Below are 22,364 nucleotides of genomic sequence, written 5' to 3' on the forward strand. Positions count from 1 at the left end.
TTGGTAAAACATTGATATATGGAGGCGGGGAAAAGGCTACCTGCTTCCTACATGTCAGGAGAGAAAGTTCTGTGGATGACAGTACTGTGTGCTGATCTGAGCATAAGAACGTGACTGTTATTAGCAGTAAATTAATTTTAAAAAGGAACGACTTATTTTTAAATAATTTTACTGTTTATACCATAGTCACATTTAAATTGGCAGAATTGCTGCCATGACAGACAAGACAGACCTGTCATGCAAGGAAAAGTGATGGTTTTCAGAAAGCTTGAGGAGAGACGTACAGTAACACAAGGATGGTTGCAGCTGTCTGACAATGGTGCTTCAAGTGGGTAGGAATGAAGGCTGCTCCACGGTATTTGGCCTGAGATCACTAAAGTTTCCACGTAAGCAGGTCATGTGTAACGCAGATGTAAATGGAGTACGATTACACTTAGGTAGAATAAATTCTATAAGTTGCTGGACAGGTTTTACAAATCTCTTTGATCTGTGATTATGATTCTGTGAAAGTAATCCCATAAGTGGACATCCAGGTAAATTTTATAACCAGTGAAATTTTCTTTTTGGCAGCTGGGGCCAGTACAGGGATCCAAACCTTGGTGTTAGCACCACACTCTAATCAAGTGAGCTAACCAATCACCCCCAGTGAAATTCTTAGGCCAAAAAGTAAATTGCCACACATACCAAACCTACACATTAGGTTAATTCACATTAGTGAATTAAAATGCAGCCACTGTTAGGGTTTCTGAAAGAAGAGAGCAGGAAACATTATTCAAACAGAAGATCCTCGTCCTTCTCTTCAGCCAGAAGATTAGCAGGCTCCATCACCTCTCCAGCCGCTCTCCGCTGCTCCAAGTCCTTCTCAGATTTTTCCTTGAGAATCTTTTTCTTCTCCTGTATTTTCTTTAACCTTGTAAAATAAAGGGGGGGATTTTCTGAAATGCTGTTTCAGTACTAAGTAGATCTGATTTCTTCCAGTTTTGTAACAAGGAAAATAAACACAACTAGAACAAAATTTGATACTTCTATTAATCTCAATTTCAGTAATTTTTTCATAACCCACTAAAAAAAGGATTTGAGGTAGAATACACTATTTTACGATAATAACTGATTTCACAAGCTCCTATCCCAGGTTAAATAAATTTTGAAATCCATTTCCAAATGGGACAGATTTTGAGCATTCAGACATTTATTAAAATTTTGGATCACCACAACCCTGAACATTACTGAAGGACAGAAACTAAATAACCTTTGATAATTAAGATGATAAATCCTACTCAGATGCTGCTCAAAGTCTAAGATTGCCATGTCTTCTCTGAATATGAATATTACTTGCTTTCACGTACCTCCCACTTCTTTGAACTGGCCCCTGTACATCACCAATTTAATATTTATTTATCTCTACTGGATCTAAATGTTCATAACCAATTCGTGGACATGCATCATTTCTCTCCAAGTACTGTACTGATTTTCTAATGGTATGATTTATACTATTTGGTAATGCCCTCTAGTACTTTATACCTTCTCCTGAACGTATTCAACATATAATACATATTTGTTGATTGACTAATTCCAGTTTCTTCTTTCAGTTTTTATGTATGAGATGCCCAATCTAAATAATCATTTCATTTTAAAGAATAATCAAGTCTTATTAGTTTCTCTGAAAGGCCTAAGTTTTTGGAGATGACATATTTTAGGTACGTGCAAAACTTAACACAAATTTGTCTCTACAGCCCATTTGGCAATATTATTTCTTGCTTATTTATTAGAATAAAATACAAGGTGTGCTAATTCTGAAGAACATAAGCCAACTAATCTGTCAGCAAATAGAGCCTTTGGAATATGGTGTGTTGGATTGAATGTTCCCCCAAAACTTGACCCCATCTGTGACAGTGTTAAGAGTGGGAAATGCTATTGTGGTAGTTGAAAGGTGGGGCCTCGAAGAGGTGATTGGATTGTGAGACTGTACCCTTGTGAATGGATTGATCCATTCTTGGAATACTGGGCATGGTTCTGAGGGCTTTAAAAGGAGAGCCCATGAGGAACCTCTCTGCTTCCACCACATTGCAATGTGATCTCCTGTGTCGCTGAAGCCACCACCAAGGAAGACCCTCACCAGATATGTTCCCTGGACTTTAGACTTCCCAGCCTCTAAAACTGTAAGCAATAAGATTTGTTTTCTTACTAATTACCCAGTTTCAGATATTCATATTACAAGCCACAGAAATGGACTAATTCATATGGAACACAAAAAATGAACAATAGTTGCCAATTTCAACAAACCTATAGAACTCTTCTCGCTCTCTCTCATCCAGTTCTGTGATGATATAAGCAAGTGTACGTTCAATCCGGGGAATGATGACTAGAATTTAAAAAATATACATACACGTGAGAACTTCAAACCCTGTTTTCAAATTACCAGTGCTCATTTGTGTAATAGTTACTTATTTTTTTCTAATTGTAAAATTAATGTACATTTAATGCATTTAAAACAAAAACACAAAAAAGAAGTATAATCCAACCACCCAAAAGTAACTATAGTAAATATTTTAGGATGTGCCCTTCTAGTGTCTTTTCTATGCACAGATAACATATTGGACCACAATAGATAAAACAATGAATATAATGAATACATATGAATATATAACACTGAACCACAGATATTATTTTAAATATAATAGCAATCCACTGTTAAAAAACTGAGCAGAGAGAATGCAATAAATTGAGTTTTGTCAGTCATCAGTTTCTACTTTACATAGAATTTGCCTATTCTGCTTCTAGAACTTGAACTCCTCCTTGAGGGTGAGAACTATTAACCTAATCCATTTTGCTTTGCTTGCAGTTCCATGAATAAGGCCTGGAACTAGCAAGCAGTCAAGAAATATGTTTTTGAGTTTTTAAAAAAATGAGATAGCTTCCTAACACTAACAGAGCACCAAGCAAAGGAATTTCTTTGCTTCAAATTTTGCTCCTTTCTTATCTTAAAAGTAAATGAATGTCTCTTTAATGAAAATTGAGTTTTTTGAGCAAAAAGCATTTAAAAAGCTTTTTTAAATAATGAAATAACAGAGTTTGAAAATAAATGCATCTGGGCTGACCCCGTGGCTCACTCAGGAGAGTGCGGCACTGGTAGCGCCAAGGCCGCGGGTTCAGATCCTATATAGGGATGGCCGGTGCGCTCACTGGCTGAGCACAGTGCAGGCGACACCAAGCCAAGGGTTACGATCCCCTTACCGGTCACAAAAAAAAAAAAAAGAAAAGAAAAGAAATGCATCAAATGGAAACATTTATTTTCAGAAATCAAGGCAAATGGCCTTAAAGGAGAAGGATTTAAAGTTAAAGATTTAATATATTCAAAAAGATATATTGCTCAACCCTTAGAAAGAACTAAAGGAAACACTAAGGCTTTTGAGAGTTTCCACCCTTTTCTAACTGTATGAATAACCAGAAATGGATAAAACATTAACTCACTACTTTTCTCTGTAACTCCCCCAAATCATACACATACTTCTATCAAAGCACTTCATAAAACCTTTTTGTACTAGTGTCACCTCTCTTTGCACTATAGGCAGAGGCAGTGTCTTACTTTCAATCTTCAGTACAGTGCCTGAGTCTAAGTAGTTGTGTGACAGGTGGAGAGGTATGGACAAGTGAATGAACAAATTGCCTCACAGCAGCTTATACTCACCATGTTCAATGGCATTTACACGCCTGTTGGTTATCTTAATAGCTTCATCCAAAGTAACAAAGGAAGTCTAAATATGAGGACAAATTAATAATGTAAGCACAAAGTCTTCTTCATCATGCCCTATTTGCTTGGCTCCACTCAGACCGCATTTGTAAAAAACACTGTCTACCAAGACAACTTCTTTTCAGCATGCTTAAAAAACAAGATTCTTATGAGATTTCCATAGAGCTAACCCTATTTCCATGCTATTATAATTTGTTTACTTCATACTCACCTAAATAGAGACATAATGCACTCATAATCTATATCTATATATATATATATATATTAACTGGCCACAAAGGGAAAAAATTGCCTTCACGCACAAACCATGTTATGTTTGTATTTAAATCTAGTATCAACTGTTGCTGTACTCACCTAGCAAAGAGTGAGACTGTACCATGCATGTACATTTTGTTAATAATGAAAAGCAGGGGCAATGGTACAGAAGCCACCATTTTAGAAATTAAAACATTAGGCTCATTTCACATAGGATCTTGGAAATTAAAAGTACACAGTGCTTTCAGGGAAGTTGAAAATACAAAGTGTGCAGTATGCTCTGACTCAAGACCAGAATCTCCTCCACTCTAGAAATCAAAACTGCAGGAGTTCTCTGGCTCTTCTGCTACTTACCTGCAGTGAAGCTAGTTCCACCAGTAGTTCCACTGCTTTGGCATAATTCCTCTTCAGTTTAGCCAGTTGTTCTCCACCTCTGGCTAAACCAGTCAGTTCATAACCTGACAGAACCAGTTGGATGACATTTGGAATTAAAGAGTAAATAATCTTCCCCATAAAGTTCCCAAAAAGAAGATAATTCAAAAGAATAATACCAAACATGGAAAGTCAAATTCACTAACCCCTGTAAAATGCAAACACTGTAGGAGTGTGTGCTAAATAAAGTTCTCTGAAAGGATACCATTCTAAACATAACTAGAGGAGAAACTTTTTTTTAACTTCTCAATATACATTGTAGTTGCTTTTCATGTCCCTTTACCCATTCTAGAGGAGAAACTTTGAACCAACTTTTGCTTCACTAGCTTGCTGGATTAGCCAGTGCTGCCTATTCCCTTTGGAAATCACACTGCCTGATGCCCACAGTACAGTGACGCTGTTAACAAGTGATGGTTTAGAATGCTCTATTTCTTTATATGAGCTGTACTTAATACTCTATATGATTCAATTAAATATTACATGAACCAATGAAATATGAGTGCCAAAAGAAGGAATATTGCTGTTTCCATGGAAAAAGTTAATTACTTTACTTTGTTAAGACTCGATAAATATGTGGTACTATCCAAAATATGCTGTCAAATTAGAAAGGAATGGGTGAGACAATTACAAAAAATTGGGAATGGGCTATACAAATCTAGAAAGATTCAACATTCAGATTGCATCACAGGGTCAAAGATCTGATTCTACTTTACAGAGACCCAAACTGGAAATTATAAACAATGCATTATGGGTATAGTTTATGTAGAAAGGCAAAGTCTAATCAGTGGATTTGTACTCAAAGCCTTACATTTTTAAAATGGCAAATGACTGTACATTAATATATTTCTAGGATGAAATAAAATATTTTAAGATCTGTATAATGTTTTATGACTTCCTGCCATAAGAACTTGATTAACTGATCAACTACTGTCCTGAGTATATCAGATAAGAGGGCTTATAAGAGGGCTTATAACACTGAAAGCTCTGAACTCTTAAGGTCTATCTAGCACCATTTTCCCAAACAAGGCTCATTTAAAGAGGAAATAGAAGATTCTCAAAGACACACCCTAACATAAAAAGTTTCACACTTACTGTCAGTTCCTTCATGGTAATGTTCGAATACTGGCAAAGTAACACCTGTTAAAGGCAGAAGCATATATGGATTCACAAATATGGCCTTGAAGTATTATTTCTTTTTTTTTTTGGTGGCTGGCCAGTAAGGGGATCTGAATCCATGACCTTGGTGTTATAACACCTTGCTCTAACCAACTGAGCTAACTAGCCAGCCCGAAGTACTGTTTCTAAATCACTGTTTCCTGTGTTTCTTTTTCATCAAATACTCAAAAGTTGAGAGATTAAGTCTGAAATTGTAACTGGTTTCAATTAATGAATTTAGGAACCTGCCTTCTTAAGTGTTCATTTCTATTCAAAAGTCAAATTACCCTGAGTAATAAGGAATCTGGTTATTAATGGTTTTAACATGTAAAGCCAATCAACTTATTCTAGGTAGAAGAGAGAAACTGGAACATCAAGATCTTGCTGTATAAAAAGGTTAATTTAAAAATGTCACCTTTTCTCCCCCAAGGATTCTCAAGGGTTGAAAAGTTCTACCTGCTACATTATCCTTCTTCGCTCGAATCTTCACTTGGGCTTTATTTACATTTTGGATAACTGTGGTGCTGCAGAAAAAGAAAAAGCCTTTTATTAAGTTGTCTTTTTAGAAATACAGGGACCCACTGGATAGTTTCAACATTAAATGAAACCAAGGATGAGATGTCACAATTACATATGTTTTGATAACTGTCCCTATACTAGAAAAGGAGAACAATCTCTGCTGCCAGAGGAGGGCCTCAAAGAGCAGATAATGAACAATATTCAAAACATTAGCCATAAGAAAACAAAGAATGATTTTTAAAGTACATGGATTACTTGCATTTTCAGTCAGACAAGTGGTACCTGGATGTGATTTTTGAGATTCTTATTCTGTTAGTGTAATTTGGAGAAAACTTTCCTTTCTTGTAGGTTTGCTGTTCAATTGGTTAAGCTGGCATGTTAATTCCTGTACCCAGGAACCTATCTAACTTCCATCTGGCTTTGTCTAACTCCCAAACTGTTGTTATCATAAAATGTTTTCCCCATAACCACCCCCAAATACACTCATGTACCACTTACACACAATTGATTTCCTCTCTTTGCTGGAAAAGTCAATGCAACCTGTTATCCTATCAGCATTGGTAAAAATTAAAGTCTACCACTTAAAAGGGCACTCTGGTCTTCATGTAAGACCTGCCACCAGGGAAAGCACCTAGATAATATGAACTAAGAATTGAGGTATCATGTCTTTGGGAGAAGACTAAAATAAACACTCCCTGAAAACAACTTCCACCTCTGCCCCTAGCAAGCCACATGACTTCAGGAAGGCCTTTAACAACACTGAGAATTGCTTGCCTTATCAACCTCACAGGGTTATCTGGAGAATCACATAACATATGAAAATTGATATATATATTTTTTTTGTCTTTTTCGTGACTGGCACTCAGCCAGTGAGTGCACTGGTCATTCCTATATAGGATCCGAACCTGCGGCGGGAGCGTTGCTGTGCTCCCAGCGCCGCACTCTCCTGAGTGCGCCACGGGCTCGGCCCTGAAAATTGATGTTTTGTATGCTTTAATAAGCATATATTGATATGACAAAAGTCATAGAGTTCGTGCCTTTTATATAACTGATTCCATTTTCAAAAATTTACCCTAAGGAAAAAATTCAATAGAAACAAAAATATATGCACATGAAGATGTTAATTGCACCTTCTCCAATAATCAAAAAACCTGAAAATCAACCCAATGGTCCAGCATTAGGAGAAAAGTTTAATAAATTATGGTGCATCTTGAGAAAGATTATACAACCATGTGAAAACAGGGACTAATGTTTATGATACAATGTTAAATGGAAATAGTTTATAAAATATTAAGTATCTGTGCCTGCAACTATGTAAAAGATACATATATATGGATGGTAATAGTGGTGTAAAATGATGGGGTTAAAAGTGTTCTTCCTTATTATTACTATATCATTTGTCTTTAATGCTTATGTATTTTTATTTTAAAAATTGTTTCAAAATGAAATTATGAATTTGAAAGCACTTTGTTTTTTCACCCTATTTAGTCTTCTTACCTGAAGTCCCCTGCTGTGAACTTGGCCTCAGCTAGTGAGAAGGCAGCTTCTCTCATCACTTCACCCATTAACATTTTAGTCTGGAAAAGCATAAATCAACAGTAGATTCAACCAAGTTTTTTTTACAAGGAAAAGATCATACAGGCTGAGCATCCTTAATGAGGGAATCTGAAATCCGAAATGCTCCAAAATCCAAAACTTTTAGAGCACCAACATGATACTCAAAAGAAACGCTCACTGGAGCATTTAGGATTTTGGATTTTTGGATTAAAAGTGTTTAACTGGTATGTATTCTGCACTGCAAATATTCCAAGATCAGAAAAACAAACCAAAATCTGAAACACTTCTTTTTCTTTTTTTGGTGGTTGGCCAGGATAGGGATCAAACCCAGGCAAGACTTTGGTGTTATCAACACCATGTTCTAACCAACTGAGCTAACTGGCCAGCCACCGAAACACTTCTTGTCCCAAGTATTTCAGATAAGGGATATTCAGCCTGTATCATAATTATGTTCCTTTAATAACCATCAAGATTTTATGCTAGGTATGTATGTAAATGTTGATTTCATAATGATAAATAAAAATTTCCAATTTTGAATAGTTTTGGTTATGGTCACTAATAATGTTGCAAAACCATGAGTTTTATATTAAAACATTAGAATAAATGCATTAAGAAATAGAAAATTAGGGCTGGCTCGTGGTTCAGTCGGGAGAGTGTGGTGCTGATAATACCAAGGCCACAGGTTCGGATCCCATGTAGGGATGGCCGGTTAGCTCTATGGGTGAGCGTGGTGCTGACAACACCAAGTCAAGGGTTGAGATCCCCTTACCAGTCATCTTTAAAAAAAAAAAAAAGAAAGAAATAGAAAATTAAATCTTTACTGAAGGACCTAGCCCATTCCTGAATGCATGCTAATTTGCTCAAATTAATCTCTTAAATTCACTGCAGTTACAGTCAAAATCCTAATGGTATATTGATTCTAAAGTACATCTGGAATACTTAATGCTTGAGAATATCCAATAATTTTTTTGAAAGTGAAGAAAAACTTGGTGAGGTGGGTAGGGTGTTGCCTTATCAAGTATTAAAAATAAGGAAATATATCTGGTATAGGACAGATAAGTCAAGAAATAAAATAAAGGGTTCAGAAACAACCCTAGGTCTACATAGGCATTTAGTACAGGAAAGAAACCATTCAGGGTGGGCCAGTTAGCTCAGTGTGTTAGAGCATGGTACTGATAACAGCAAAGTCCAGGGTTAGATCCCTGTACTGGCCAGCTGCCAAAAAAAAAAAAAAAAGAAAAAAAAAAGAGAGAGAACATTCAATTGTCCATGCATTTACAAAATGATAAAACTAAATCCCTACCTCATATCATATCAAAAAATTTTTTAAAAACCCACACACATTTAAAAAAAGTTTCTTTTTTTTTTAAAACAACAACTACAAAGTAACAAAAGAAAATATAGTAGAATATTTTCCTTATCTTTTTGGGCCTTTCTAAGCCTTACTAAAAAGCTATATAAAGAAAGACTAACAGATTTGACCAAACAAAAATTAAGATATCTTTTTTTTTAAATCTAAAAGATAAGCAAAAGATGTGGAGAAAATATTTTAGCCTTTTACACATTAACCAGAATATACAGAGAAACTCTACAAAAGAAAAAGAGAAGAAATTCACCAAGAAAATCAAATTACCAGTCAACGTGAAAAGCTGCTCAACCTCACAAATAATCAAAAGTAGTGAAAATTAAATAAGACCAATTTTGGCCCAATAGATTGGCAACAAATAAAAAAATATTAATACCCAGTTAGGAAGAATTTAAGAAAAAGGCCTCCTCTCACACATCATTTGGTAGGAATATAAATTAGTATAACCAATTTGAAGCGTAATTGGCAGTTATCTATCAAAAATGTAAATCAACATATCCTTGGAGCAAGATTCTAAGATTCTTTTCTAGAGAAATACTAGCATACATACATATAAAGATTTAAGAGTACCCCCCCAATAGTAAAACTAAACATTCATCAATAGAGAAATCGTTAAATTCCATTATCCATGCAATAGAGTACCATGCAGCTATTACAAAGAATGGGTTTATGTATTGACATAAAATAACTACCTCTGAGAAATGAGAAAAGGATCATTGTGGGGAAGGAGTGATATGGGAGAACCTTCACTTTTTTATATACTTTTGTATTCACACATCATTCATCCAAAAAGCACTGAATTAAAACCTACTATGTACCAGCACTATTCTAGGCACTGCAAACATAGTACTGAAAAGACAAAGTCCCTGCTCTCATGGAATTTACATTCACTAGTGGAGGGAAACTATCAAAATAGTATGTGCAATAGTATGTGCTATGATTAACTAACGAGATGTGATAGAAGTAAATATGGTGGTCACCTCAGAATGGATAATCAGGAATGGCCTCCCTAAAGAGACCAGAATGGCCAGAGGACCCAGACCTAAGAAGTTCTGAGGTCAGAACATTTCAGGCAGAAGAAACTGCTTAATGGAATCTCCCTGGAGGAGAATATTAGGAAGAATGTTCCAAATAAGGTCAGAGAGGCAGGCAAAGGCCAGATCAGATCAAATGGGGCTTTGCAGGCAAGATTAAGGAGTCTGGATTTTATTAAGTGAACCATCTGAAACTTGTTACACTTATAATGGTATTTTTACTTCTGAAACAAAATAAATTTAGTTAAAATAACTTAGAAAAGAATTAAAATGCCAAGGGCCATGCTGGATTTTCTGTAGATACCTCCAAAATAAGTACTGTTCTAAGCAAGTTCATTCTACCTCTATTATTTTCTTTAGGATCTGTCGAAATCGAAGAGTTAAGGCATCCGATTTTTTCTTCAGGAGGTTTCGACCTGTCTGTGCTCCTTTTAAACGAGCCTTCATGATGGTCTGTGCCCTACATAAACATATAAACAGAGTTAAAGACATTTAATCCCATTGTTTAAAAGACACAAAGATATCTTCCAACACAGTGTTAAAATTATTCTTTATTCTTTGATGTACTAAGAGTGAGAACATGTAGGTTTAACTGGTGCTATGATTTGAATGTGTCCCCCAAAGTTCATGTGTTAGAAACTTAATCCCCAATTCAACAGTGTTGAGAGGTGGGACCTTTAATAGGTGATTAGTGTATGAGGGCTCTGTCCTTGTGAATGAATTAATGTCATCATCAAGGGAGCGGGTTCATCACTGTAAATGGGTTCGTTACAAAAGCAAGTTTGGTCCTCTCTTGCATGTGCTCTCTGGCGTGTGCGCATGCTCACTCTCTCTCTGTCTCTCTCTCTCCTCCCTTCCCCATCTCCCTCTCAACTTCTGCCATGGGATGACACAGCTAGAAGGCCCTCACCAGATGCAGCTTCCCAGCCCCTAGAATTGTGAGCCAAATATTTATTTAATTCATAAATTACCTAGTCTCAGATATTCTGATATAGCAGCAGAAAATGGACTAAGACAATTGCTTTCTCAATTCTGTGGATTTCTACCATCAGTGTTCAATAAACAAGAAGTTTATTTACTAAAGAAAGAAAGAATTCTTTTTACTAAAGAATTCTGTAATCAATATCTAGAATAAGTATTTATTAAATCATAACAAACGTTATTAGGAGCCTTATTTTATGCTAGCATAGTTGAAATTTGATTTGTAAGTTAAAATGATACCTATGTTTCAGCTTCCTTTAGAGGTATATTAAGTATAAAAAATATCTATCTACTAATATACATCAAAATTTGAAATGCAGTTACCTTCAGGACCAGCAATTCTACTTTGAGAAATTTATCCGACAGATTTATTCCCACATGTGTACAACACCATGTAAAAGGATGAATACTTCAGCCTTATTTGTAATAGCAAAAGGGTGGAAACAGCTAAATGTTAAATAAATCATGGTTCACCACTATACAATGGAATGATATGCAGCTATAGAAAAGAGGAAGGTAGATCTACATGTTATTATATTATACTGTCTTACTTATGCAAAGTAAGAGATAAATGTGCTTACACAGATGCAGAGAATAATTCTCAAAAGGTTTCACAGAAATTGGCAACAGTTTCCTTTGGGAAATGGGGCAGGGTGAAAAATATAGATTTACTTTTTACTAGTACAGTATATTCTTTTGTATGTTTTGCATTTTTTGTTTGTTTTTTTGGCAAACCCAAACCCCTGACCTTGGTGTTACCAGCACTACACTCTAACCAAGTGAGCTCACTGTCCAGCCCCACCTTTTGCATTTTATACCACAACCATTTATTACATTTTCTGTTAAAAGTGTAGCATTAAAATATTTGGATTTCATCAATCAAGACCCTAATACCAATCATTTTATTAATTTGTATGTGACTCTGGGTAACAAGTAACATATATAAGACTCCTGAGAAGTGATGAGCTAAATTTACACTGTAGTCTCCTCACCTCCTTATTTAAATATTTTCCCCATCAGAAGCCCCAATACCAAAGTCAAACAAGCAAGAGCAGAAATTGACATTTCTGTTCTTGTTCCCATATGCCAGATAAAATTTAATAATGAAAAAACAAGTGTTTGGATAATAAAATCCAACAATAGATTGTATAACTGAGACACAGCAATTTGTTTCAGGGAATATAATTTCAGGTAGCTACAAAATTGCATGTATTAGTGAAACTTTTGGCCAACTTCTTAGATTATATTGAAATCTTTTACCATAGGGCTAAAGTTACCGAGACACTTCTATATCTGGAAGAGACTTTACACATTAAAGATTAGGAAAATGAGGCTCAGAAAAGTAAAACAACTTTCTCACAGTCACTCAGTGAAGGAAAGGCAGGGCGGGAACTTGAACCAAATTTCTGACTCCAATGAGTTCCCCAAGGCTCAAACCTACATCAGTCCACTGTACCCAACCACTTAAAGACTTCCTCCCCGTAAAGATGACAAGGAGCAGCAGATAAACGATATCTCTTTGAAAAGCTGGCTATCAGTGGCTAACTTCGCACTGACTGGCCTCACCAGAGGTCTAATCAAGTGCAGCTGGTTCGGTTTCCAGCTTGAGCAGGAGCTATCCACCCTAATGTGTACATTTAATATACTGTATTGTTGATACTAAATACCAGTATTTGGGCTCAAAGAGTTGGATAAAATTTAAATCAAATCCTAGTACCACAGATTCCAGCAAGTTTGTAATATAAAGGTGAACTGGTTGATAAAGTGAATTTACCATGCTAATTTTAATTTCCTCCTAGGTGGCACCTCTGTGAAATGGGTAAATTCTAATTCTTAAGACTCTCAGAATGACTTGCCCAAGCACTTAAAACTAGTATGAAACCTGGATTTGACTGACTTCTGTTGACTTCAAATCTTCCATGCATAACTAGCATAAATGGGTGAAAGCAACAATTCACAGGATAACACTACAAAGTGGAACTGTCTGTGAAATAGAAGTCCTAAGCTAGAAGTATACTCCAGGACTTTTAAAACCTGTTCTTTTATGTTTCTGAGCTGTACAGCCCTATGAAAAAAGTTGGGCCTTCAGCTAGGAGGATGACTGTTTCCAGCTGAATCAAAGACATCTGACTACATGACAAAGAACCTGCTATTAGGCCTTGGGAAAGATATTTAGAGAAGCAGTTACTTTCCGTATCTGATTTTCCTCTCAATCCGCAAGCTAAGTGCTCTCAAATAGCAGTTCTCACCTTCACAAACCTATCATTTTTTCTTGTCCACTTTCGCCTCTTATTCTCAAAGTAAAAGTTCCAAAGTAAAAACGACAAAAAAAATGTTAACATTCTGACTACTATCGAAGATAAATACAGCCAGACATTAGTTAAAGCAGTGAAAACAGATTCCATTTGGTAACCACTGATAGTAGGGGAAAGAGCTCAACTCCATTCTGATATTTGCAGAGGTGATTGGGCCTTTTAAAGAGAGAATGAGGGATTGCTGAGGGGAGCGGGCCTCAAGTAGTCAGGGAAATGAAAAATTACAAAAGGTTGGTAATGTTAGGCCAGGTGTGTCTGCTGGTTGGCAATTATTCAAATTAGGATTCTATCCTTCCACAGAGACTGGGAGACAGAAGCCCTGTCCTTCCTGGTGATTAAATTTCAAAAGGAATTGATTGGCTCTCAGGTCCTTGAGAGAGGCACTTCCGAGTTGTAAGTGATACATATTCACAATTGTAAGCCCATTTTAGTAAATGCTCTAAGAAAGGGAGGTCAAGGGTCTATTTATCAGGTATTGGCTAGAACAGATAGTAAATTCTCCTGGCAGTTTTGAGCTTTTTCAGACAGGCATTTTAATAGGGGTCAGGCACATCCTAGGGACTCTCAGTGCAGAGGTTTGGATGGAGTCATTATGTGCTGTGAGTTATGCAATTCTCACCACCCCAGGGTAATCCTGATCCTTATCTATTTCAAAGGCATTGTCTTTCTTCACAACTAGCTTGCTTCCTACCTGGCACAAACAGCTATTGGAAAGTCAGTAGGTGAAGGTAAAAAACGAATTTTAAAACTCTTTACTTTCATTAAGAGCTGTAGTCACCCCATCAGAGCCAGAAATCTGGGTTTGGGGTTTGGATAGAACTGTTTTATTTTTAGTATCCTCAGAATCTCTGAGAAAAAGGATAGGATGAGGAAAAACAACACTGCTGCCGAAGAGAGGACCACAATGAAAAGATCTAAATGTCACAATCAAAATTGATTTTCTGCTTCCTCACTGAATAACAATCTTTACTCTCCACAAGTTGTTAGGCACATTTGCGAAAACTTCAAAATTCTCTTCACAAATTGGCCAGACAGGTAAGAAGCCATTTCTCTTGACAAAGAATTCAGGCCAAAAGAGAAAGATAGCCCACAACTGAGCAGATTCCAAGGCATTCAAGGAACATTTCTTGTGGACCTTCCGTGGATTAATAACCAAAAACTCAATCCTTGAGAGCGCCACAGTCTAGCGGGAAAGAAAAAATACGTAAACAAATACCCACTTTACAATGTGATGACATATTAATAGAGGTCTAAGCTAGAGAAAGGAGTGCCTGAGAAACGCCGAGATATCTTCCCACAGCAGGTGACGTTTGACCGGATCGTGGAAAATCAGTAAGGGGATCCAAGAGTGAATCCGAGGAACATGCTAGGGCGATTCGATTCAATCCCCACTCTGGCTTAAGGACCTCGTCTGCATGCTTCCCATTGCAGTACACTTCTCTTCTCAGAGCATTTATCAAACCTCGTTGGCTTTTCTGTCTCTCCACTGAACTGAGAGCTCTGTGAGGGCAGGGGTAGCGACGGTTCAGTTATACAAATTCAGTGCCCGGATCAATTGTAAGGGTATGTGGAATGACTGAGTAAAGGCAGCGGACCCCCGCAAAAGCCAGCAGGCCCGGCGCCTTCTGCTATAAGCTGGGATCGCTCTGTCCAGGACGGTTCACTCAGGAGGAATGTGTGAAGGGGCCGTCAGGGAGCCTCGCCCCAGACTCACGAAAAGAGCCTAGGGAAGGCGCAGGATCCGCCCAGGAATCGAGGAACCTCGCTGGTGGTGCAGGGAATGGAGGGACATTCTTTTACTTACATTCGCGAGGGGAAGATTTCGATTCGGTCTTTGCCCGACATTCTGATGATGACAGTTCGGCTCGGGTCCCGGCCGGGCAGTCGTGGTTGCAACAGCTCCCTTCCCAGCCGCCACAGTCCCTTCCTCTATCGGAGTCAGCTGGTTATGTCACTTGACCCCTCACGTTGCTAAGAGGCAGCCGAGATACCCAGTTTTCACTTCCGCTTCCTGTTGTCACAGCAGAGAGGGGGGAGGACCGGATGAAGGCGATGCCCGGATGTTGAGGCGTGTGCATCGCGGAACCGCCTCTCAATTCGGTTCGCCTCCCAACTCCCTCTCTCTTCGGCTCCTCGGCGGCTGTGCCAGGCGCTGCACGCGCCGGGAGGAAGAAGAGATGAGAAGAGTACACTCCTTCTCTTCTTTCACTTTTCTCTTTAGTCACAGCGCCATCTCATGGTTGACTAAAACTTCGAAGAGGATTTATTCTCCGGAGACTAAGAATTAGAGTCCTACCTCGGCTCCACGCCTTGAAGTTTACTTAACGAAAACTAAAGGCAGCGAGAGAACGTACTTTGGAGGTCCTATGATCCACGTTTTTCCCTAGTTTTCGGAGGACCCAGACTCTATGATCAGTGGTGAAGAGGGGCCTATTCTGTCGGCGCTTGCGCGAGGTGGTTCCGCATGCGCGGTGGGGTTGAGCGAAGCGCACGCTGAGGAGGATCGGCGGCTGGTGCGGCTTGATCTAGTGTGATCTTTCCGGTTACAGAGCGCGACGAGGGACCCCAGTGCGGGATTCACACACAAACGTCAGGTATGAATCCTGCAGTTCGGTTTCTTCAGGAACTCACTTTGGTTAGTGTCCAGTGACATGGGTGGTCGAGCGAGGGTAGGCCCTGGGCTAACACCTCCCTTTCCCTTTCCTGCGCGGGAAGTGTCTGGACACCACTGCCACCTCCGCTGGCTCTGTCATGGGCCTCCTCGCCGGCTCCTTGTCGGTCTTCCTGTGTTCCAGAGTCATCACTGTACGAGCGGAGGAATGTCATGAAGGAAAGTGGGACAAGTGGATTGTACAGACTCTTCAATATGCTTAAAATGAGGATACTTTAAGGTGGGGCGGCCTCGGGAAAACGTTGTGACACCCTACTCCCACCCTGGGCCAAGGACGCTGAGCACTTTGCTTTTTCCGAGCCCGAGAATTCCATCTTTTTTTTTTTTGCTTCTCTCCCCAGGAGTACTACCCAAAATTTCCCCTGCCTCTCACTGTAAACAAGAATGGACTCTTCTCCGGAATCAGTGGGATAAGCCACTCTTGAAAACAGCTGGGTCCGAGAATAGTTTATTCATCTGATAACCGGTTTTTGAAAATTGAGCTCAAATTACCTTATCGTTCTAGTTGTGTATTTCTGTAGGATGAGGCACCCCTTGAACAGAAACTAAATCATACTATTAAGGAGTTTATTACTGCTAGTATCGGTTTGCCGTATTTTGACAACAGTGAATATAGAACTGTGGTCTTACAATTAAGTATAGCTAAAAGCCTAAGTTAAGGGAGTATTTTAGGGTTAAGTAGATATTCATCCTGGGGTTCCTTTATCCTCCAAATTTAGGCTGCTTTAATTTTCATTAAACAAGAAACACTTTCTTGGAGAAAAGGTGTAGCAGAGGAGTCATGATTTTCTTCCAATTGAGTTGTTATTCAAGGGAAAGAACTTCTCTTTGTCTTTCAACAGTTTGGAAATTATTTTTATAAAACTTTACTACCTATTCTCCGCTCGTCTTATGCCAAATGACAGTTACTGATTCTCAGAAGATGTAGTTGTCTGATGCACAGCAGTGTTTGTGGCGATTTGATAGTATTTCCTATTTCAACTACTGTGTAATCAAATAGTTTAAAAGTTTTATTTGGGGCCGTCCCGTGGCTCACTTGGGAGAGTGTGGTGCTGAGAACACCAAGGCCCCGGGTTCGGATCCTATATAGGGATGGCCGATTAGCTCACTGGTTGAGCATGGTGTTGACAACACCAAATCAAGGGTTAAGATCTCCTTTCCGGTCATCTTTAAAAAAAAAAAAGTTTTATTTGTGTAGCATTCCTATACCAAGAACTAGCATTCAGAGAGCAAATACTGGTATTAGAGCCAAATTAGAATTATTACAATAGTTGTCTTCATGACATAATACACTTTACTTTGTAAAGGAATGTGGACTTTCTGTATTTTTTATGGTGACCTGACCATGTGACTAGCTTAAGAAGTCCTACCTACCATTTATCCAGGCAAAATTACTGGCAGGGTATTTGAAATTAGCTTGGAGTTTGGTTAATATATTTTGAAAGATGAATGAATAGTGTTGTAGTGCTCTGTGAGATACTGAGGCTCTGTGGGTTAAAGACACTCTGGATTTAATGTCAGAGGACTTGGGTTTAGCTCCTGCTTTGTTACTTATTAAGTATTTCTCCTTGAGGAAGTTATTTAATGTTTCTGTTCCTCGGTTCCTTGTTAATTGATTGAATCACTGTGTTCCTTTCATAGCACATTATATTGTAATTTGCTTACTAGTTTGTTTCCCACTCTATACTTAATTCCTTAGATAAGTGTCTTTCTTGTATTAGTAGTGCTTAGTACATAGTAGATACTGCAAAAAAAAAATTGTCAGTGAATTAAATTGCAAAGTGGAAGTAATACCTCCTTTGCTGTTTAATATCTTATGTTTGTGTATAGCACATTACACTTTTTAAAATGTTTGTACATTTATTTTACTTGGTACCCTCAACAAACCTGTGAGGTACATGGCTCAGGCAAGAAACCAGGGTTCAAAGGGGGTACCTTTCCCAGGCACCCACAGATAGTAAGTAGGAGAGCAAGGACTGGAACCCGAGTCTAGGGCTATTCCCAAAGTTCTCCATGCTGCTTACCTGATTTGACACTTGTTGAGAGCCAATAAATAAGTCAAAATGCTTTGAAAATGATAGAAAACACTGAATAAATGCCTAGTGTGGTTTCTGTTTTCCTGACTAATACAAAAAAGTTTTAAAAAAATTTATTTAAGGGCTGGCCTGTGACTCACTCGGGAGAGTGCGGTACTGATAACACCAAGGCCACAGGTTTGGATCCTATATAGGGATGGCCGGTTCGCTCAGTGGCTGAGCATGGTGCTGACACCAAGCCAAGGGTTAAGATCCCCTTACCGGTCATCTTTAAAAAAAAAAAAAAAATTAGCATTTCATAAGGCAACATGTTTGAAATCTTTCAACCAATATGCAGATTCTTTATGATATGGATTTTTTTTGTACTTACTGGCTATGTGCTGTCTTTATTGTGAGTAACATACCATCAACAGTATTCCTTATTTACCCTATGTATTGCAAAAACACTTATGCCTCCTAAAGAAGTAGTATTCATAGCTCCCTTCAGGATTCTTTTATCCTATTGCCTGTGTTCTATAACCTTCCCCAAAAGCATCACCTTTAGTATTTGAAGAAACTTGGTAAGTAAATGTAGTCAGCACGTGTTAAATCTCTTAGAAACTGCTCCACACATTTCTGTGACATCATTTATTCTGATACCCACTTTGAAACTTTTTTTGCAAATTTGAGTACTTTACATACAGATATTCAGCAACAGTTGTCCTCCCTGAAACCCTCCAACCCCAGTAAAAGCCCTGTTAAAAATAAAACAGCCAGCTCAGCTGTTTCTTGGGTGGGTGATTCTGGCCATTGAATGTCTACTTCTCTTTTTTTCCTAGATCCCTGTTTTGTTGACCTACAAGAGAAGTATATCTCTACCACTGTCATTGATACGCTGCTTTTTGTTGTTGTTAAACAGGATAAATTAGACTAATAGTTTGCACTGATTTGTGGTATATGTTCCAGCCCTGAATATTTATATTGTTGCTTTTTAAGATGTTTCTAATTATAATATGTTTATCAATAATATTGAAAGAAAATATAGCTTGGTTGATAAGAGCACAGACTCTGGATCCAAACTTCATGGCTTCAAATCCTGAGTCTTATTCTCTTGTTAGCAGTATGTGAAAGAACAAGTTGCTTAACCTGTGCTTGTTCTAAAATAGGGAAAACTAGAGAGGTAGTGGCCAAATCATATAGGACCCTATAGGTAGTGGAAAGATGTACAAGGGTATTTCAGAAAGTTCACGGAGTAAAAGAATTAAAAGATAATATGAATCATTCCAAGAGCTTTTTGAAGACCACTTGTAAAAGTCAGTAGGAAGCTACTGGGAAAATATATGTGGGTGCCAGTTGGCAGTTCTCACTGCAATAGAGCAGAACTCTTGGTGTACCATGAGGTGGATATAGATGGTTTACCTCTTAAGGTCAAGTAGTGATGGCTTTATTTTACAATTAATTAGAAAAAATAAGTTAGTAAATGAGTTTTCACAAATTTTTCATAGGCCTTTAGGTCTGCTACTACCTGTCTTCTGAGTGCTGACAACAGTAAATAGGTTAAGGTTAACAGAAAAGCATGAAAACCATTAGCCATGATTAGTTTGAGAGCTTCCTTTTTAAAATATACTTTACCCATGGTATGATTTCAGGCTTATGGGTCATAAAAGAAAGGGGTGGTGCTGAAAGTAGGTTGGGTGGATCAAAGGGAATAGTTTTAAATATTTTTGATGCTTGGAGGTTAAGAGAAACTTGAACCTTATAGTAATGGAGATTTATTAAGCTATTCTCAAGGTTAAGAATACCTGTTCAACAAAAGAATAGGTTTTTTGGGAATAATAAGAATAGAAGCTAGAAATTATGGTAATTGTGAAATAAATTTGTTTGTTTTAAAAGGAAAAAATATGAGAGGAAGATACATTTTAATTAATTTTAGTATATTTTGTGATTAATATTCTTGGTTTTTGTCTACTTGACATGTGATATTGTAATTTTTGGCTATAATAAATGATAGGATATGTCATATTGGTTAAGGTTTGGGTATTCAGAAAATTCTACACTTTATATAGTGGGTGGTAGCATATATGGTCTTAGCTGACTTAGAGAAAGAGTAGCTTTAATTTTGCTGATAGATTATAATAGGTAGTGATGCTTCCCATCATTTGATATTCCTTAAAATGGTAGTATTAGTATTTTACTCTTGAGGTATTCCTTTAATCCTTAGGTTTCAGAGTACTTTATAGATGGTCATTATTTTTTATGATTCCTCTAAAACTGATGGCAGAGAATCACTCAAGCCTTACAAAAATGTGGAGCAAAATAAAAATTAAAGCTTGGTTTCTGAGCATCCATCTATTTTCTGGTACCATTTAAGAGGTTCAAAGAGATGAGAAGACTAATAACTACGTTTTTCTTTATCTTTTATATGGTCTCTGGCAAGATGTGGGAAATTGACTGATGTTTATTTATTTTGACTTTAACTGAACACTTATTTGATTCTTTCATTTAAATTGCAGAATGCCGGGTCTAAGTTGTAGATTTTACCAACACAAATTTCCTGAGGTGGAAGATGTAGTGATGGTGAACGTGAGATCCATTGCCGAAATGGGTGCTTATGTCAGCTTGCTGGAATATAACAACATTGAAGGCATGATTCTTCTTAGTGAGTTGTCCAGAAGGCGTATCCGTTCTATAAACAAACTTATCCGGATTGGCAGGAATGAATGTGTGGTTGTCATTAGAGTGGACAAAGAAAAGGGTAAGTGAGAAAAATACCTGAAATACAAATTTCAGGGCTGACTGGTTAGCTCAGTTGGTTAGAATATGATGTTATAACACCAAGGTCAAGGGTTTGGATCCTTGTATGGGCCAACCACCAAAAAAATAAATAAATAGATAAATAAAATATAAATTTCAGATTTGAAATGGTTTACTTACAAATATATTTTTTGATTCTCACAGAACAGGGCCAGGGAAAAGAAAAAATACATATATATATATATTTTATAAATTATTTACTGCTATTTTTTTTAAAAAAACTCCTTTTATACTTTCAAAGTTGTCAGAGAAGGATGCCAAGTAGCTATCTAAGCAAGACCTCTTATGTAATATAAGTAGTACATCCCAGGGTTATTTTTTGTGGGTCAAATAACTTGAATTTTATTCCCATTGTTTATCAGGATCTTAGTAATTGACTCATGGTAACCAAACTCAAAAGACATGTAAGTAAACCAGAGTACATATTCATTCATTTATGTTGGTAAACCTGAATGTGTTGGATACCTTTTTCTTCACTTAAAACTAAATTAGTAATCAGATTACTGGGTGAGCATGGAAATGGGGCAAAAGGAAATGGGTTTTAGGAATATTTTATATAAGTTTAGAAAAAAGCAACATACTATGTATGTACACACACACCTAAAATCCAGTATTGTATGTCTGGGGTAATTAGAATGTCTGTGTCCCCCAGATCCTGTGGGATCTTTTAGACAGTGCTGGATTAATATTCATTTTTTACTCATTGGGTGCCTTTTTCCTGGACTCCATGTAAATCATTACCTCATGAATGCATTTAAAAAAAAAAAAAAACACATTGTACAGTGTTATTAAGTAGGATTTGGTTTCAGCCATCTTACCCAATTTATTAGGTGTTAGTTTCAGGTAAGTAGTTACCATCATGCTTGAAAGACTGCATCCCAGTCACCTTGATTGAACTTGTCCATCTGAATCTCCTCAGCCATCTAGTTTACTGACATTTTCTCATTTCTGCAAGGTCTTCATCTTACACATACTTGACATTTTAATTTTTTTCTGATTATAATCTTAGATGATATACCTTGAGTATGTCTTATATTATCTCTTAGGTAGTGACTACCACTTCACACATTGATTGTTCTAAATATTTTGCTATGACTTACTGTAGCCCCCTGACACAAAAATTATTAAACTACTTGAAGATTGAGACTATTCCTTAAACTTGTGTAAGTCTTCACATCACTGTCCCAGTAGTACTTAGAATGGTGTTTTCTTTTGTATTTCGTTTTCTGTTATATAAAATATGAGGGTACTTCAAAAAGTTTGTGGAAAATAGAATTAAAAGATAATGCGAATCTTTCCATGAACTTTTTGAAGACCTCTTGTATATACAAAAGAGAAAATCAAATATATTTTCAGCTGCAATCAAAGAAATAGAAAGGTATACTTGCATAAACATAATAGATACATGTAAAAATATTTCCATAGCAGTATTTGTTTGTACAGTATTAATTAAAATCAGGAAACAATCAAAATGAAGACTGGTTAAATAAATCATGGCA

General features: G+C 37.2%; 2 protein-coding genes across 3 annotated transcripts in view; one reads left to right on the forward strand and one right to left on the reverse strand.

The window, feature by feature from the left end:
* Nucleotides 1-15,487, reverse strand: ATP6V1D (ATPase H+ transporting V1 subunit D). 2 transcript variants are annotated; one of them, XM_063089603.1, is made up of 9 exons: nt 15,170-15,485; nt 10,412-10,529; nt 7,610-7,689; nt 6,050-6,117; nt 5,531-5,575; nt 4,361-4,464; nt 3,689-3,755; nt 2,284-2,362; nt 3-910 (listed from the first exon to the last, which is right to left on the reverse strand). In XM_063089603.1, exons 1-9 carry the CDS (start codon nt 15,208-15,210, stop codon nt 769-771), a joined length of 744 nt encoding a protein of 247 aa, XP_062945673.1. In that variant the 5' UTR covers nt 15,211-15,485; the 3' UTR covers nt 3-768. The 2 variants fall into 2 exon arrangements, with proteins under 2 accessions (XP_062945674.1, XP_062945673.1); XM_063089604.1 differs by lacking the exon at nt 5,531-5,575 and having other exon boundaries at nt 1-910; nt 15,170-15,487.
* EIF2S1 (eukaryotic translation initiation factor 2 subunit alpha) overlaps nt 15,429-22,364 on the forward strand; it is a 25,166-nt gene continuing 18,230 nt past the window's right edge. Inside the window, exons 1-2 of the mRNA XM_063089602.1 lie at nt 15,429-15,959; nt 20,565-20,806. Of these exons, the coding sequence (XP_062945672.1) occupies nt 20,566-20,806 (241 nt within the window). The 5' untranslated portion in view covers nt 15,429-15,959; nt 20,565. The remainder of the gene's footprint in view (nt 15,960-20,564; nt 20,807-22,364) is intronic.

This window comes from Cynocephalus volans, chromosome 3 (assembly GCF_027409185.1).
Source record: "Cynocephalus volans isolate mCynVol1 chromosome 3, mCynVol1.pri, whole genome shotgun sequence".
Taxonomy (NCBI): domain Eukaryota; kingdom Metazoa; phylum Chordata; class Mammalia; order Dermoptera; family Cynocephalidae; genus Cynocephalus; species Cynocephalus volans.

Bases quoted from the DNA above. Each gene is read 5' to 3' on its own strand.
- ATP6V1D (XM_063089603.1), bottom strand. From the start codon at position 15,210: ATGTCGGGCAAAGACCGAATCGAAATCTTCCCCTCGCGAAT. The intron at 2,363-3,688 runs GTGAGTATAAGC...TTTAAATTCTAG, and splicing joins TGTAAATGCCATTGAACATG to TCATCATTCCCCGGATTGAA. The intron at 911-2,283 runs GTTTGTTGAAAT...TTATTTTACAAG, and splicing joins GAGCGAGAAGAGTTCTATAG to GTTAAAGAAAATACAGGAGA.